Genomic DNA, 20,221 nt, shown 5'->3' on the forward strand with positions numbered 1-20,221 from the left:
GGTTACAGATACGCTTCCCAACCCCCTGAGCCACGGTCGCCCCTTAACTAAGTAACTAATTACTGATTACTTCCCCCAAAAAGTAATCCCGTTACTTTACTAATTACTTATTTTCAAAAGTAATTAATTACTTAGTTACTTAGTTACTTTTTAAAAACACGATTTACAACCTGAATAGGTGATAAAGCGATAGATCTTTCAGCCCAATTCTACTTTTTCTACGTAATCCATCATACAAAATGTAATCAAATGGAAAAGTCTCTTTTTAAAACTTGTTTTATTAGTTTTAATCTTTTAACTTTATGCATCAAGCAAAAATTTAATTATATGCAACATTCTCTGACTGGAAGAAATTTGTTTAATATTTAAACCCATTTTCTGCACATTCCAGCACATAAAATAATTGTTTTTTTGTGTGTTTACACTCACTCTTTCAAATAGATGCAAGTAAAACACAGCAGAAAATAAATAAAGTCAAAGACTCAGCGCTCAGACCCTTTTGCTCTATTTTCACCTGTAAAGCAGGAGCAGGGTAGGCGGAGGTTAACCCTGGTGCAGGTGTGCCGCGGCAGTCAGTGGAAGAATTTCTCTGTGAGTTTCCCATTACGTGGTAGCGCACTCGGTGCTTGCTTGGAAGTTTAGGGTTTTTTTTCGCTGGAAAAAGAAGTTTTCTTCCCACGCACAATGGACGCTAATGTTTTTGTCACTTTTTATGGAATCAAACTTAAAGTAAGGTCAGTACTTCCACACTTTAAACGCTGCACGCTCATACTCTCTCCTGCACTCGATATATTATCCACTGTTGATCTGCAGACAGCTGTTGTCACGAACGTCGCACTCGCTTACGTCACTGTCATGAGACATTCTCGCAAAAAAAATCACGGTTTTAGTAACGCAGTAACGCAGCGTTCCTACGTGAAAGTCACCATAATCTAATTACCGTTTTTGCAATAGTAATCCCTTACTTTACTCGTTACTTGAAAAAAGTAATCGGATTACAGTAACGCGTTACTGCCCATCTCTGATTAGAAGATACATGAACCCCTGATATCAGTCTCCAATCTTTGGATTCTGCACTCTTGACTAAAAAGGGATGAGTTTTTCTGAACATGCGTTCAGATTATAGCAGCTCGGGGACCACAGCTAACATGTAATTCAAAACAAACATGCAGGTGGTTTTGCTAATGAGCTATTGTAACTTATAATCAGTTTGACATCAAGCCAGTCTGTTATCTGATCTCAAGTCTGCTCACGCACAAAGTCTGTTTCTCTCTTTGACACACACACACACACACACACACACACACACACACACACGGATCTGGCAGTCTGGTGTGTCAGTATGTAGACCAGCTGGTGTTACTGTATCACCTCCTACACTTCATTCTGTACTGTCCTTAATCAGGTCTCACAACACACACACACACACACACACACACACACACACTTGATGTTATGAAATGTAATTTCATTCCCCCCCCCCCCCCCCCTTTCTCCTCCTGCAGATATTGTGCTCATTCTCTCGCTGACAAATGTTTGTTTCAACTACTTACTTTTAATCCTACAACATAATTTAATCATGGTTTAGTTTCAACAAAATCCAAGCCCTGTATTACAGTTTACTCAACTACAGAGGGAAATGCATGTATTTATATACAAGCAACTTTATGTAACCAGTGATTTATTGTTATTGCTTTGCTAATGCTGCAAAATGAACATCTAACATCTTTAAAAGGGGATGATCCACCAGTTTGAAAGAATAATTGTACTGTAATAGTGTAATGGTGAGTAGCCTCAACACCACTGTATAGGATGCTACCTGAATGTGACAATTAAAAAAATAACTGCAGTTACAAAGAACCAGACATGTTAGTAATGATCTTTTTTGCATGTATCATCAGCTTTGTGACAGCTAGTTTCATTTAAATAGGTGTATAACCTTGAACAGAGTCAACAGATGTGACATATGATAACATCATGCTGACCAGGCAAGCTAGCAAGCTGATATTGGTTTAATAACATAAAATAAAATGAGGCTAAAAATCTTAATTTGAGCTTTGTGATGATTCTCTGATTTCCAGTATAGCATGTTAGACTCATGATTTAGCCAAAGCTGCCCGTATTGTAAGCTGTTTTTTCCCCTCTGTACCATTGTTTTTCTCTCCGGACGTTGGAAATGAAAACCTACAGTCACAGTCCATCTTACAAAAAAAGCTACCTGATGCGTAACTTATCTAGCGTGGGCAAAAAAAAAAACAGGCAATGTGTTGCATCAGGTAGCCGATTAAACCACCAGGTGTCTGCAACAATCGCCGCAAAGAAACACGTTTACCTCTTTTTCTTCAGTTTGAACTACAGCGACGGGGAGCGTGCTCTGCTTAGCAACGCCTACACACATGCAGGGGAGCAACAGGCTAATTAACAGACTATTACTCCCCCTGCTCTCTGGTGTGTGTGTGCAAGTCTTATGAAAGATGTGACTAAACCTCATGACAGCTTCATCAGAACTGCCAACAGAGCTAACAACATGCAGCGCACACACCGCAATCTGTTCACACACAGACTCAAAAAACACATGAGCGGACGTGCGTGCGCGCGCGTACACACACACACACCCTGACCCAGAACAGGTATCCCTGCAGCGCCATGCTGCTGAAGATGGTGATTTTATTTTAGAATAGTGGTCCCACCTCCCCAGGTCCATTTCTCAATGTCACTTTTTGAAGAATGGCCTCTGTAGATGCTTTTTTTTAACCTTCTTCTCTTCTCTTTCTTGGGTTTTCATGTGCATATATTCCTAGTTTTCTAGGTCAGCATGCTTCCTTTTTCTTCATTAAGCCCTGTTTTTAACAGCCTAAGCATTTTACCCAAAAGGTAGTAATGAAAGAATTGCACTGATTAAAAGTGCTTTTCAAAACTATATTTATGGATTTTACATAAAAGATTTTATGCTGGTGCTATACAAATCGTGCTTACGCCTATAAACAGGGTTTTATAAGAATATAGATAGATTGATATGATAGTGACATCTTTTGTCACTTCATTTTTTTAAATCATAAAATCCATATCATAGGATCTCTGTGACCAAACTTTTCAGTCTTTCCCTTCTTTGTGTGACTACACTGTGAGCTGCGGCTATAGAAATATAGAAATTGGTAGGGCTCAAGTAAATGAGACGAACCTTCGAGTAGGGCTGCTCAATTAATCAAATTTTAATCTAGATTATGATCTGGGCTTTCAACGATCATTAAAAATGACTGAGCCGATTATTAGCACCTCCCTCATGCTTTACTCTCGCGCTGCTCCGTGTGGCAAATCGAGCGCACCTCTCTGCATTTTGAACACGTGTCACAACAATTAAGAGGACCCAAGGGAAGCTCGGAAAGCTAAGCAGAAGTTATTTGGAGAGGAGAGTGACTGCCGTTGGTTGAAAAGAGAGGTAAAAAAAACTTCAGTGGTGCGGAAACATTATGGGTTCGCGGAGTCAGACGTGGAACAAGTAGACATAGTGTGTAAACTTTGCTACAGTGTCGTAGCTGCACCACAGAGCAACACTGCAAAGTTCACTAAACATAGATGTTTACATTTTTCATTTATTTTTTATATTGCAACATTTGCACTGTTATCAGTATTTGCACACTATTTTATATTATTTTTTGACAATCTTTAAAGCCATTATTCAATACATTGTTATTGTTAAATAAATATCGTCAAATAATCGAGATCTCAATTTCAGTGAAAATAATCGTGATTATCATTTTTGCCATAATCGAGCAGCCCTACCTTCGAGTGACCTGAAAATGTAACTAGTGAAACTATCACAGTGGCCAGAAGAAAAGGTCTAATTATCACAAATCCAGCACGTAAAAACCTGCAAATACAATACTGCTTTAAACCAGTCTTGTTCATTCATTTGTGTTAATATCCAATCTTGACCCAGAGGCTGTTCTGAAGCTTTAAAAAAGAAAATCTGAAGAGACTTTTGCTTGTTGTCTCTACCAAACATGTTTCCACCGAAACAAATACTGAAATGTCTTTATATACCTGCCTATTAACAACAGCCTCTCTCCCCATCTGCCTCTCTTTGGTATGCTATGAAAACTGACTTTCCATCTCTCTCAAGCAATATTTATTTTTTACAATAAATTACCGTAATTCCCGGACTACAGAGCGCACCTGATTAAAAGCCGCATGCTCTAATTTTAGAAAGAAAATCAATTTTGTACTTGTACAAGCCGCACTGGATTTTAAGCCGTATGCGTTTCACTCGTAATATGAGATATTTACACAGAAATATTACACGTGAGGATTTTTAACGTTTAATTTAATCCGTAAGGTAACATAAACATGGCAACATAAACGTTATGGTAACATACAAAAATACATACTGCAAATGCTTCTTTTCCTCGAACAGTGTAGTATGTATGTATGTATGTATCAGTAACACACAAATTACGTTGCTTATGGTTTTTTTACGGAACAGTGCACAAACAACATTACAACGTCTCTTAACAACCGGTAAAAAATATATACCGTATATATACTACTTACCAATTTTATTGGTCTGCTGTTACCAGGCAAAATGTTTTTGGCCGCATGAAAAAAAAAAATGCATTAGCCGCATGTCAGTATAAGCCGCAGTGTTCACAGTGTGGGAAAAAAGTAGCGGCTTATGACCCGAAAACTACGGTATATATTTAAATTATTATGTGTGTACTTTTGATTGAGTACTTTTATGTAAAATGATAATCTGTGTTGTTGTTGTTGGCCAAAATAAATTTCACTTCACTTTTACATAGGGGAAGCATACTAGAATAAAAATTGCTAAATTAAAGCACAAATAGTTATTTTCATGGGCATTTAAACTCATGTAATGACTCCAAATGACACTTTTTTAAAAATACCACGCTGAAAGTGTAATATCCCAACTGTATGTGTGTTTTATGTGGTACCAGTGATGTGATCACCATAACAACCCAAACTTCTCCAGAAAGAAGACACATTATTCATCAGTTCATGCAGTCAAAAAAGCAAATTAAAAGTTAAAAAAAAAATTCATGTACATCAGAGATTTTTCACTAAGTTGCACAGAGTAGCTCAACAGTGAATTTCACCTAAAAATATATCAAGAATGAATCATTTCTGTGATCAATAACAACAACGACAAGTTTTGCCGATTAATTCTACACTCCATCTGTACATCGGTATTGACATATTTTCTGTTTAATAGTCCTGTGACGTGTTTATTAAACTCACACCCACTCTGTCATCCCTTTCTTTGTTCAGTGTTTGCTCAGTGTGTGCTGAACCAGTCACATGAATGGAGAAACTTTGTAGCAGCTGGTTGAAAGTAGATTTTCTTTTACATGCTTTAGAACTAATAATTAAATTATTAGTGTATGCAAGGATTAAAAACATAAAGCTATAAGGAGGACAAAGTTACACTAATTAGTTGAAGAGAAGAGACAAAAGCATAAAGATAAGAGTGTGAATAGGAGAAAACAGGGGAGGAAGAAGAAGAACAGGAGGAAAAAAGGGGATGTCAAACCTGGAGGAGTAAACTGTCACAACTATGAGGGGGCCGGCGTCCTGGTGACAGTTGTTATGGTAACTATGGGACAGACGCAGGAAGCAGCAGGGGGGGTGACGATGTCACAGGAGCAAAATAGACTTGCAAAGTGGGGAAGATAAACATGGAAATGTGTCTTCTCCATCAGACAGTTCTCCTGTGGGTCGATAGCCCGAACCAAGAAAGAACTGGATTACATCAGCTGCAAACACGCCACACATCCATTAGAGTCGGGATTGGACCGATCTGAGGTGCCGATCCGATATCGCGCGACTAAAAGAAGACACTTTTTTAGGCAGGAGATAGATAATACACTAAAAGGTAACAAAAGATTTTCAGCTACATGAACATTGTCCATCCTAACCTACAACATACATGTACATACAACTCCAACTCGAAAACAAGTCACCTATGTTAAGGAGAGTCATGGTGACCTGTTGAGCACATGCTTTCAAGAGTATAAAAAGAAAGTCTTGTACATTCAGCTACAGCTTACAAACTCCAAACAAACTTGTTTTCACCCATCAGGACCTCCTAAGGTAACCTCACAAAGCCAGTTCTGTCGCCTTCGGCGTCTGCCAATTTTGCTGATATGCTGGGTCAGTTATACAAAGTGTTGCACAACTGTTGTGGTAAAATGTTTTATAAACCTGACCAAGCAGGGACGCGCAAAGACCTGAACCTCCTTTGGTGGATGATTAAGTGTCCATCATCATTGCCCTCTGCCTCACAAACACAGACACTCTTTCAGAGTCCATATTACTGCAGAGCTGCCATTACAGAGTCTAACAGAGTTCTGATGTAATTAGGACAACATGTACAGCCTCTGTGTGTGTGTGTGTGTGTGTGTGTGTGTGTGTGTGTGTGTGTGTGTGTGTGTGTGTGTGTGTGTTTTAGTTCTCTGCTGCTGCTCAGGCCCAAACATAACAAGCAATCTGTCACATTACAGGGTTATCCAACACTGACTCACAGTGATGAGAAGCCCAAAAAGGTCTCCACAGGCTGCAAACTTCGAGCACGATGCGCTTCTACCCACTCCCAGATCTCTGATTCCACAAGACAGATATGGCCATTCAAGGAATTATTAAAAGAGCTGAAGACCTGCAGAGATACAGTACTCACCACTACACGCCAAAAAGGAATTTCCCCACTGACCACCGGAATAAACGTTACATTTGTAAACAGAGCCAACTACATATAACATCTTCTTTACTTACTCACACTTACTTACTCACTCATTTAGACTGAGCAGAGCTGCGGCTGAGACTTAAGTGTAGTTTAACTGACCCAAGCTTGCTGTTGTTAAGCAACAGCAAGAATCTTGTTGAATGGTGCTTCAGGCTTTTGGAGGAAAAGAACAAAAAAAGGAAAAATTACTAGGCTCATTTACTTTCTGCTTGAGTGTAAGATGTGAATACTGATACACTGCTATAAACTGTGTAACTGGTAGCTTCATTTTCACTTAGCATATAAATACACAACAACAAAGCACAACAAATATTTAAATGGCTGTTTTTTAAAAACAAAATTCACAAAATTGGTTGGCGAGAGAAATTGCTTTTTAGTTAACAGCAACAACTAGGTGTAATGTACTAAGCTAAACTAAACTAACCACCTGAATTAACCAGTATGTGGATATGAAGCTCCCATAAAGCTTCTTACACTAAGGAAAAGGGCGATCGTGACTCAAAGAGTTGGGTGTTCGTCTTGTAACCGGAAGGTTGCCGGTTTGAGCCCCTGCTTGGACAGTCTCCGTCGTTGTGTCCGTGGGCAAGACACTTCACCTACCGCCTACTGGTGATGGCCAGAGGGGCCGATGGCGCGATATGGCAGCTTCGCTTCTGTCAGTCTGTCCCAGGGCAGCTGTGGCTACAACTGTAGCTTGCCTCCACCAGTGTGTGAATGTGAGAGTGAATGAATAGTGGAAATGTAAAGTGCTTTGAGGGCCCCGAAAAGCGCTATATAAATGCAATTGATTATTATTATTATTATTATTATTATTATTATTATTATTTTTGAACGAATTATTTTAAACACCTATTTTAAGGCATTCCGTGTGCTCACAGCCAACGTAATATCAATCCAAACAGTCTCATGTTAGCAAAGTGGGTGTTCAAGAAAGTCCAGTTTTGTAGGATACAGATATGACAGAGGTCTAATTCTCACTCTGCTTAAATCAAGAAAGATCATTTCTAAACTTTTAAAGATGACAAAAAAGGCATAAAAAATATGACATGATCACTTTGGGGGTTTTTTTGTTTTTGTTTTTTTAAACAGATGCTAGCTTTTGTTCTAAATTGACAAAATGTAAGAATTCAACAAATGTTACGGAAGATTTTGCACAGTACGAGTGAGTCTTGAGACGCCCCTTCATTAATTTATATTTTGCTTCCAAGGAACTCGACTTTGTTATTTTTGAAGTGGTCTTGAGCCACACTTCTCCAGGCTTTCAATGTTTTTCTTTCAACTAGAGATGGCACGATACCACTTTTTTATGTCCGATACCGATACCGATATCATAAATTTGGATATCTGCCGATACCGATATGAATCCGATATAGTGTTTTTTAATCAACAAAACTGTTTTTTAAATATCTTGCTGCATTTTGTATAAGTTCATACTCAAGTTTAAAACAACAACTACACTTAAGCTATTCTGTTATACCTGTATGCAAAAAAAATATTTCATAGTTCAGCAATACTGATCAATCTAATAAACTTAAACCTACACCATCCTCCCTATTCTGGTATTTTAAAGAGTACTTAGCATAAATATTAAGCAACCTAACTAATAGGGTTCCAACTCCCAGCAACAACAAAAATAAATGAATAAAAAATAGGGAACCACCCCTCACGCTCCACCTCATGATGCTTAATCAACGTAATCAACCTTAATTTGATGCAGTGTGAAAAAAAATGCACAGAAATCAATTATTTTTCAAGAAATATTAAATAGATTCAACATCTTTCTTCAACAAAATTGCAGACTGCACAGATGGTACCTTCCCAAAGGAAAAAGTACTATAGCTTACTAGGGTATATATATTAGACTTAATAGTTACTATATACAGTAATTGACTTCTATTCATTTTACATCAAATTAAAACTTTGGGTGTCAGATAATTATTTATTAAAAGCTAGACATTTTAAATGAGAATAAGAAAGAAAAGTATGTCTTTGTGCCCCCTTTTCCCTGTTAATGTCCTATCGGCCCCCCTGGCTAAACTTTGCTAGATCTGCCCCTGCACAGTTACCAGCATCAGCTACGTAGAAAAAGATCCTGGAGTAGAAAGTAATATTAAATACATTCTAACAATAGCTGATCAAGCTTAAACGTGCTGCTGTTGTTCAGCCGCTGGTTTCCTCTTTCTGGTGCAAAGTGGGCCAAAAGCAAACTAGAGACACGGACTCGCGACAGAAAAGCCGATCAGCTGATCGTTAAGCAGTTTCATGATTAGCAGCAGGAGAGGCAGTCGCTTGTTAAGCTTAACGCAGGAATGCTTTACAAACATTCAGAGATGGACTTACACACTTGCTTTACTTCTCTCGGGATAACTTTGTCGGAGATGAAATGCCGGGTTGCTAGCGAAGCTCCAAATGCTATCCAGACCACCGACAGGTCCCGCATGCCACAGCCGCTCTATCACGTGATGCATACTGCTCCGACGTGCTAACGTTCTGAGGTGAGTTACGGCGTGTTGCAAGTTTTGTGAGGTGCTTTCGTGATATTTAATGGATCGGATTACATTTTTTATTTTTCTCCGATATCCGATCCAGTAATTTAGGTCAGTATCGGACCGATACCGATACGTAATATCGGATCGGTCCATCTCTACTTTCAACACTGGCTGCTTTTTCACTCATTTTAGGTCCAGTCCTTGTACATGACCATTTTCAGAGGAATCTTATTTTTTGTTTGTTTTTTTTAAAGCCACTTAAGACTGACCTATGAATCATTCAAGCATAAAAAAGTCACTGAACTCATCAGATAAACCGGTGTTGTGTCTACACAACAAAAAAATTTGAAAACCAGTTTTAACCTGTACCCCTTAGGGACTTGTTGCTAGCAGCCTGTTACAAAAGTGTACTTTAGTTGAATATAGGTAAAAGGCCAGTATGACAGGCACAAAATAGCATTTTTTAACCAACAAGGTTATTTCTAAAGAGCCAAAAACATGGTATATGATGAAGAGATGAACAGTAACTGACAGCCCTGTCCTTAAAAACAGGTCTAATGGAATGATGAATCCAAATGTGAAAATTTGGATTGGCTCCCCGGAGCCCAGGACTAAACACTACTGAAACAGTGTGTGACAGAGAACAGAACAAAAGGCAGAAACATTCAAAGAAGAGCTTTGAATGTCCTTCAAGAAACCTGGAGACCTATTCCTGAAAGAAATGACAAGAAAGCTGCCTAAGAGAGTTCAGGCTGTGCTGCAGTTAGTCATACAAATATTGATCTTCAAGCTCATTAGAATTGTACAAACTTTGCTTTTGCCGTATATACTGTATTTACATGACACTTGCACGTTTCAAAAAATCGCTGCATCTATTTCACATTCAGTTCTCTTCTGCTTATTCTTGTCAGGGTCGCGGAGGCTATCCCAGCTGTCTTAGTCTACGTCCACACTAGCCCGGATAAATTTGAAAACGGCGTTTTCATCTGAAAACGCTCTGCGTCCACACTATTGTTTTCAGTTGTTTTCACAGAGTTGTGCGTCCACATTGAAATGGCTGAAAATGCTCACGTTCCAGTACTGCACATGCGTAAAATGCAAGAAGATTCGGCCTGCCTCATTTCTGTCAGCCGTTTATTTACTTTCCGACAAAATGTTGAGGAAAAGCACCGAGTTTTTTAAATGGACTAACACTGAGGTGGAGTTGTTGCTCCAAGTAACACAAAAGTACAAAGTTGAATTTGAAGAAAAGCTATCTGGAGCATGTACAGACTGATATTAATCTTTAATAGGGCTGTCAAAATTGAGAGCAAACAAAACAAGTGCTGTATAATGCCCTCCGCTATCTTAGTTTAATTGGTCACATGACTGCATCACATATCTAAAATGTGTCATCGTTTCGAAAAGGCTCCGGGTTCGCTGCAAAAAACAAAACAAAAAAACCTGCCGTCTTTGGTCAGAAACCAAAGAAGGCAAAAAAAAAAAACAAAGAGCAAAGGCACTCACAAGACAAGGAAGGAGACCTGTAGTGTAGTGTTTGTGTACACACACAGTGGGTACTTGGTTAGCTTTGAGTATGCTCAACTATACAGTCATTATGGTTGGATGGTAAATAAAAATGAAACTGAGACAAAAGGAGTCAACCACACACATTTACATGATCCCTTCCCTAATCTCATCCTTAACCTAAACCCAAGTCCTAACCATAAACTCAAAGGTAAGTCCCCACAAAAATCAAAGTCAAGCCCAGGCGCATCCTCTAATGACACACACACACACACACACACACACACACACACACACACACACACACACACACACACACACACACACACACACACACACACAAGCACATTAGAGAAAAAAGGAAAACGAAGAATTAAAATTCAAGGACACTGTGATTCCTTCAGTTAATCTCCCATTCTTTGTCTTTGCTTTTACAACAACAAATTAAGACGTCACATCAGTGAACAATGAGTTTTTAGATTTCGGTAGAAATCCTAAAACATGTAAATACTGCAGGGAAAAAACATTACAGTTTTTTTACAGACGCTAGGACACATTTCTCAATACTTAGGTCACTTTTGCAAAACTCTTCACACAATCCTCCTAACTGACCGTCAGCTTGGCAAAGCAGTTTATTTCACATTCAAAATGCACTACAACTACCAAAACACTTCATTCAGGTCTCAAATAAACTCATTCTTCCAGAACACTAGCAAAGGTTGACAGCCGACAAACACACTTTGTCACCCACAAAACAATGACCTGAAAAACACTAACAACATGTAGCATTACACAGTGTTTTCTTGTGTAAAACAAGGACACATCTCTGTTTATAATTTCAATATATGTTACTGGAATGAATCAGACATCATGCAGAATTCGTTAATATTTGTTTATGTATTTTTATTTTTTTGCACTAAGTAATCCCAAAATACAAGAATTTGTATACACACCATCCACTGATACACATACAATAGTAATGCTAATCTACTCGGTCTTCTCCATTTGGCCACAGGTTCTCATCCACATCACATCTTATGTCATCTAGGGTAATACACCTAGGAAAGAATCTGCTGGCATGCCAGAATTGAAGGAGTTGAAAAATTGAAGGAGTAACACCTGTGTAGATGTTCATCTACAATGAGAATAAGCTGTGGCTGGTTAAACTGCATTTTTAGATTTAAAATATGTTTCAATAAAATATTGCTGTTGAATTTTGCTGTCTTTTCAAGTTTTGCATTGTGTTATTGTTTTGGCCATAAGTTTAACAGTTTTGAAAACAGTATGTAAGCACATGCAAAATGTCCTGTACGTACAAAGATTTTTGGCAGTTGTTGTGTCTGAGTGAGAAGATAATTCATGAAATTTGAGAGATGTAGTCATTGAATGCATTTTGTGCCAAAACAATGATAACTGGTCCTCAGTTTAGCCCACATAGACTTCTGTTGTGCTCACTGTGTGAGGAGTTTTGCAAACGTGACCTAAGTATTGAGAAATGTGTCCTAGCGTCTGTAAAAAACTGTAACTTTGCCCTTTGTGATGTCACTGAAGTTATCCAATCAAAGTTTAAATCATGCCTCCTACACACAAAACACACACACACACACCTCTGCATTTAATAGAGCTAATAGATGATTCACCAGGTTATGTAACACATACTGGCAAAAGAAGAAATAAGAGAAGAGGTGGAGATGAGAGTTTGGTTTGTTTCCTGAGGGAGGACAGAACAGCAGAGGCTGCTGAGGAGAGCCGGTCTGGTCACATACAGAGAATAAAGCTGCTGGGTCACTTCAGTTATTTGGTGGCTTCTGCGAAAATGTGTCTGTTTACATGTGAGTTAGATGACAAAGCAGAGAAAGTAGCTGCTGTCATTTGTGTCAGATGTAGACTTGAATAACAAAAGAGAGAATTAAACTTTTCTCTGCCCACCCACAAACTCTGTTTGAGGCGGCATCGTCGTTAGATTCTGTTAAAAACTGCAAGTCATTATATTTATAGGTGACTTTCACAATCATGTAGATTCAGACGGCTCTGAAAGATGAGGCCACTTGAGCCTGGCTCCAAAAGTGAGTCAATCCCACTAGACTCCTCTGTTACAATGCTCCTATGTTACATAATAAATCATGTTTATAGCTACAGATTACTCTTTAAAGCTACTTTAGGGCTTCATAATAACTGCCCTGGGGCTTGTTTTTTGTTGCTTTTTTTGGGTAACTCAACTTTTTAAACTTAAAGGACCTACAATTACAGGCGTGGCCATTCAGACTGAAAACTGTAAAAACTTGAGGTTTATTGCTTTGACAAACAGTCTTTTAGTTTTATTAAATATAAACTGAATTATTTTACCCAGAAAAAAAAAATCTGTGAAATTTACTGAAGAATCTGCAGTCGTTTGTAATGTGCTCTTAATTCTTGATCAGTAAGGAATAAAAGCAAAATGCTTTCTTTTATCCAAGTTCCTCAGTCCACACACATTTCTTTTTTTTCACTTTACTCATTTTTGGTAAAACGGCTTTTTGTACTTGTCATTTATAAATTCAGAGGATAATTTTGGTTTATTCAAATTGAAATAACCCATTGATCCTGAGCCCGACTCACTTGCATCTTTGTATAAGATGCAACAAAACACAGGCAGGTGAGATGGTCTTCATTCACTAACGTGACTCACCCAGCTGACCCTCATCTTCATCGTCTCGATAATTGTCTTCGTCCGCATCACTGATGTAGCAGATCTCTCTCTCCTTCCCATTGAACCACTCGATTTCATCATCAGACATCCTGACCTAAAAGGCCGCTGCTACCTCAGCATGGCCAGCAAATCTACACCTGAAATATAGAAAACACACAATAAACAACTATAAACACACACACACAAACTGACAGAACACAGTTTTTAAGGAACAGAAAGTGATGGCTCTTTGCTCCTTGTGCCTCTCAGCACAGTTTGAAAAGGAAGATGTAAGGGATGATATGTACAGACACACACACATTACACAGTACTAATAAACCATTAGATAAGAGATTATTTAGCTCTGTAATCAGCAGGTAGTTAAATCCTTTAAATGCCCTACCTGACTTTGTATCAGTCCAGTTTTCATCTGGTGCTTAAAAACACATATAAAGGGTAAAATCTGTCACACAATCTCAGAGTTTTCCAAAATATGGGATGTAACTTGGTCATTTTTATTCTCTGGTCAGGCAAAAAACAGCTCCTGGCTACTGATCAGAAGATTTCGAGATATCTTCCATTCTTCTAGAATAATCATGTTGTAATAAATAAAAATGTCTGCAGAAAATACAGCTTATTTCATGTCAGCCCAATAAATAAATAAATATAAAAAACTAGTGCCCCACTGTTTAAACCCTTTTAGCTACGTCCAGGAAAGGCAGGTAAGGGGCTCAAATACTAAAAAAATGCTGAACGATAAGAGAGTAAGGCTGCTCAATTCATCAAATTTTAATTTATGATCGAGCGATACTGAAAATGCATGCTTCGTTGATAGGATGCAAAACAGACGCAAATCAAGCGCTCCCTAAATCCTCGACTACGTGCCAATCACAGCCGTTACATCCAAGTTTGCAGTCTGGATGAACACTAAGTTAAAAGAAAGACAGACAAAAAAAATGTAAATGTCTGAAACAACTAAATAATCGTGATAATCATTTTGGCCATAATCATGTAGCCTTGAAAGAGAAGGTGTGGAAAAATACAATGTTATCTTAAAATCAGGCAATGAGAACATGGATTTAAATTTTCTAAGAAGACAGGATGTGAGCTTTTTAAGAGAGACATTATAAGGATCTTGACCTGCAAATGAAAGAAAGAACTACAGTGCAGACAGACAAAGCCAGTGAGAAAAAGCCACAAAGAGAGACATAAAGAGCTCTCTTTATCTCTCTGTAGGAGCGGGAGAAAAATTACACCAACGCTGCTCACAGGATCACAGAGCAGATGTGCCTTTCATTACCCGGCGTGGATCAGTAAAAGCAAAGTTTTGCTCTCTTTTTTCCCCTTTTTTTGTTTTACCGGTATATCAATATAATTCTGCTACAAACAAGAATATTTAACCCCTATGTAAAGTTTCACTGCCACAGATATGATCCTTACTGCAGAAATCTTGAGCAATATTATGAAAAAAAAAAAAAAGGCTTCACAAAAGTGTTTGACCAGCAAAAATAGATCCTAAACCTGCATTTAGCTGCACAAGCTAAAACCATGACCTTTTTTCTCTATTGGATGAAGATGAAGGCTTTAAATAATGTGCGCGCCCACTTAGACGAGTCCAGACGCAGCATTATCACAGCAAGGCTCACTCTTGATCATCTGCCAGCTCACCTTGCATAACTTTACTCAGCACATTGCACAACAGGTAGCTCCAGCCAAGCCGACTTATTGGTCCCACAGGTCGATTTACCAGCTTCATAAAGCAAAGCTAAACATCATGGATTGGTTTGCTGGGCCTAAAAACCAGCAAGCAAAGAATTTGCTGATTTTTTCCCCCTAAATCTCTGATGGGAAAGACTGAAATTGCAGTGCAGTTGATTTGACAGCAGCACGGTGGAAACCACAGTGATCATCATCCTCTCATTGCATCTCATTCACTTGTGATCAGTCAAGAAATAAATGAAATCTACAGCTCATCTTCCCATGAAAGCTCCTCAAATCAGCTCAAGGCAGTCACAGCTGCACCACTGATGAAGACAGAAAATGCACTTTCCTGCTGAAACTTACAGACACACTTTATGGTTAACAGAAACCAGCATTAACAGTTGGTAGAGGATAGGATTTGACCTGAGGCCAAACATCCCACACGACCCCCCTCTCACTCGGACTTTCTAGTGACAATGCAACCAATATTCAATCTCTCACTCACACAGACACCATATACTCTTTCTACTTAATATTTCCCCTAAATAAAGGGCGTAAAGGGCATAATGCCTTTTTGTAATTAGCACAGCAAGTGACAATGTACCCATCTTCAATAGAGCAAGAGTTTATTTTCAGGTAATTTCAAAATTTGCTTCCTTTGCATAATTTTCTGTATAGAAGTATGTATGCATCAGAGACGACGACACAGTTGTTCCAAACTAACCACTGCTGGAAGATCACACTGCTGTTAAAATGAGAACAAGCATGCGGTACTTGGAGCAGAACACACCGTTTGTGCATCTACTCTATCAAAAAAAGACAGGATTCTGACGTGGAAAAGCCTGTGTCATGAGACTGCTAAAAGCATTACTTTTACGAAAGCCTCAGTCTGACAGCAATTTTAAGTGATTACGAACACTGAAGATGTTGTCTTCAGTACAGAAAAAAAGATTCTTTGAGTGTTAAAAGGTAAAATCATTAAAAGCAGAGTGTAAAGACCAGAAACAGAAAAAACGAATCACAAGAATCCAGAGCTGGAAAGAACATATAATTCTAATCTCAATCACAATTTTGGCTTCCCGTAATTAAAAGAGCATGATCGTGCAATATAAAAAATAAATTAAAAAAAGCATACTCTGCCAATAGAACAAGTAAAACGCTCCCTGAATAAGCGCCTGCATATGCCAATCACAGCTGTTCCCTGTACCATGCAGCCTGAGGTTTCCAGGAGTAGTCAGAGTGAGTAACTCTAGATTAAGACAGATATACAATTAAATTTAAATGCCTGGCACAGCAGAAGTCAAAGAGCTTGTCACTCCAAGCAGATCACCCTCTGTTGTTTGGAAATACTTTGGATTTAGTGCAACTGATGTTAACCAGGAAGAAATCATATGCAGAGAGTGCTGTGGAGGTGTGTCTGCAAGGCAAAGCAACACAAATAACTTATTCAACCATGTGAAAAAAAAACACACACACACCACAAACTGCGGTATAATTAATGCATGAAGGCCAAGAACACAGGGCAATGCTTGCTAATGTGATTTTATCCAACATCTACTCAGATCTCCATAAAAGTGAGCCTCTGCAGCATGTCAGGGTATACATCCACAGAGACACGGTGAGTAACGAAGGCTTCGGGTAAGTGTTCAACATACTGGGCGAAAGACGTGTCACCACCTCCGGTTTTTCTAAACTGGTAAACAGTCTGTGAGCCTTTTTTTCCAGATAGTGCTGCCTTGGATTTAGTAGCATTCTGCAATGGCATATTTATTTTTTTAGTTATCCTATATTCTGAGCACAATTGTATTCATTTTAAATTCAAAAGATCTATTCACATCAATCCATGCAGGTACAATGAATTGAGTAAGACTTTATACTTTGCTTCTAAGCGATGCCCTAAAGGTCGAGTGAATAAATGCTTCATTTGTTGGCAAAGATGTTTTAATTTACTGTAGCAGAGCGTAAAAGTGAAAGCACTGCCCTGTTGATTTCATTTAGAGTCAAATTTAGCTTTTTTCCCACCATCCCATCTTTCTTCTAAGAGCTGCATTGAATCTGGGTGAACAACGAGGACCAGAATTACTTTGCTCATAGACTCGTAGGTGTTCTGTTCATGTGACAGTGCAATATACCACATTTTTGGCACTAAAACCAATGAGTAGCTGTGATAATAATCCATCTAGCCATCCACTGATCTTCTCCCACATCCACTCCAGGTTTGCAGTGGGACTGGAGCCTATCAGAGCCGTCATAGGGCAAGATGCAGGGTACGCCCTGGGTGCGTTGTCAGTCTGTTGCAGAGCTTACACAGAGAGTCAGACAACCATTCACACCTACACCAAATTCATAATCACAAATTACACTAACATGCATGTCTTCGGGCTGGGAGAAAAGGTCGAAGTAGCCGTACAGAAACCATACAAACACGGGGACATAGAAATGCCACAAAAATTGGTCCCAGCCGGGCTGTAGATTCAAATTCAGATAAGTTAAAGTACTTTACTTATATTTAAAAGTAGGTCACATGAACTCCAGCAGAAATACTGTACAGCTTGTTTCATTACTCAGAAGTCGAATCCAGCTCCTCCCCCCCCTAAAAAGGGGACACTTGATTCAATGCCATCAAGCTTTATGTAACGTTATATACCAGTGGAAAGGAGGCCAAACTATTCTGTTTATGTCAGGCCTTCAGGCTATAAAATAACTGTTACATAACACACATGCAGTATATGTCTGCTACTCTAAGCAGCCCCAGCTGTACTGGGCAAGAAACTTTCTTACCTAAGATGACCCGTTTTAACATTCTGAAGGTGGACAAGACGGCACCTGTTCAAATATAATGCAATCCTATGCAACAGGCCTGTACTAACGTTGTGAAACTCACATTCAGCCATTTTTTCCTAACCCTGAATATTGATTCAGGACTGTGAAGGATACTTACAAAATTACAGGCTCACATTAAAATGAGATCATTTCCCACAAATTATAGCCTCAAGCCTAGCTGAGGTGAGCACAAAGGGAGGATTCTTTCTTTTTTGCAGCACTCTTGCACTAGATTTTGTTCAGGTGTCCGTGCTGCTGTTTATAACTGTTTGTCAAAGCTAACTTGCATGTCTTACAAAGCTTGGCAGTGATCTGACCCCAACACACCACAGATGAAACACCAATGTGTGAGTCAACTTCCAGCTGTCAGAGAGGGCAATTCACTGCCTTTAGTCTTCTGTTTCTTTTAGCTGCTAAAGGAATGCCTGCTGCCCCCAGTGGATAATGCACGCCAGACTGTGGTCAATTTTGCCCATTCATATGACTCACAATGGACTACACTAATGTTGGAGAAGCAAAATTTTATACAAATCTTATGAAACTGTGCAGCTGGAGCAACACTGCTGCAGACCACAATGTCTAAGTGTCTAACGTGCAACTCAAACATGTGCGTGCATCGTCATTTAAAGCCTGGTGTACCACCTGAAAGAAGAGATGAATGCACAAAAAGATGATAGAACACTCGCAGTTTAAGCAGAGCTTTTTTCTTTGCAAAACTTTCAGTGTTGTTTTTTCCCTTTATGTTTTTTTCTTTTCACCTCCTCGTCAGTATTGCAAAGCAAGAGAAGAATGCAAAAGTCTTTCAAATTCAGTATCTGTGGAAAGAGTTCTTCCTTTGCACCAAAGCTGCTGCTGTGAACCTTTAAAAGCACAGAGACGGTTGAAATTCTCTTGAAAGTACTTGCATACGCAGGGTTGAAAATTTAAAAGAAAAGCCATTTGTGTTCCTCTTTCTGTACAATTCTACCTTACGTAACCTCAAACAGCAGGCCAAGGAGGGATTCCAAGGACGTATGATTCAGCCGATAAGGCTTTGTGGAGGACAGCATTACTTTTGGCCAAACAGAGCGAGCGGTAATCTAAATTCTGTGAATATGGGAAGAGGACGCTCTTAATGGGAAAATATGAAAAGCACAGAAAAAACAAATAAAAGATACAGAGCGACGGTGTAGATGAACAAAGACGGGGTCCTGGCTGGAGAGGCAGGGGGAGGGGAGCAGTCTGTGTAATGTCCTACAAACACCACCCCCATGACCACAGGGGAGGGGATGAAGTAGCCTAAATTTCTCTTGCTAAAAAACAAAACAACCCCCCCGAACAACACTATGGTCTGGACTGACATGAGATTACAAAAAAGACGTGGAACCAATGCAGTTGTTATTAAAAGATATTATCATCTTACACTTTTTTGGGGGGGTGAAGTTATTTTCATACTTATTGTTAAAAGCCTTACAACGCATTTGTTGTTTTAAAACATTTTGATATTTTGGACATTTAGCATAACTTATCTTGAAGGTTGCAAAAATAACAAGAAGCACTCCAACAAAGGAGCTCACTCTCTAGGCCGTGTTTCATTTAAAAAAAATAAATTAGTATTATATTTTGCATGTATTCATTTTTTTTTTCTTCGTTCTTGTGATAAAGTGCCCACGCACATAGCATTGTAGGTTGACTGCTTTTATTACAGACTGTCTTTGCAACAGCTTTCCAGCTGTCCTCCTGTTTCACGCCACGCACAGTTCTGTCATCTGGTCCCAGTGACATATTCAAATGGGGAGACATGATCAGATCATGGGGGTCAGCTGTATGAGTCAGCCTCCCCTGACAACACACCCTGAACCCACTGCTCCACTCCTCCCCTGCAGCTGAGCCACAAACCACACTCTACCACATACCCCCATCGCCTGACGTAGACCAGGGAGCCATCTGGCCTAGCCTACCCTGCCGGGAGAGAAAATCCACTACAGCCACCTGCACCCCTTGCCTATGGACCACATAGAAATTAAAAGGCTGGAGAGTCTGATATCACCAGGTGATCCGGATGTTGGGATCCTTTGTGCGATGGAGCCACAGCAGCAGGGCATGATCCGAACAGAGGGAGAAAGGGCCGACCAGGAGGTAATAAGGAAGAGTGTCGACCGCCCACCGGATGGCCAGGCGCTCTTTCTCTACTGTGCTGTACCTGGCCTCCTGCTCAAAGAGTTTCCTACTGATATAAATAATTGAACCCCGTCCCCCTTTTCTGGTGGGACAAAACGGACCTCAGCCCTCTGTTCA

General features: G+C 39.3%; 1 protein-coding gene across 1 annotated transcript in view; it reads right to left on the reverse strand.

Annotated features, from left to right (window-relative positions):
• The window catches only part of LOC146550355 (helicase ARIP4-like), an 82,796-nt gene that overhangs the window by 45,310 nt on the left and 17,265 nt on the right, over positions 1–20,221 (reverse strand). Inside the window, exon 2 of the mRNA XM_085258549.1 lies at positions 13,421–13,578. Coding sequence (XP_085114675.1) covers positions 13,421–13,529 — 109 coding nt within the window. The 5' untranslated portion in view covers positions 13,530–13,578. The remainder of the gene's footprint in view (positions 1–13,420; positions 13,579–20,221) is intronic.

This window comes from Mchenga conophoros, linkage group LG20, assembly GCF_057382185.1.
Source record: "Mchenga conophoros isolate Kocher_MC1m ecotype Shallow Benthic linkage group LG20, M_conophoros_male_GT1.1, whole genome shotgun sequence".
In the NCBI taxonomy this organism is placed as follows: domain Eukaryota; kingdom Metazoa; phylum Chordata; class Actinopteri; order Cichliformes; family Cichlidae; genus Mchenga; species Mchenga conophoros.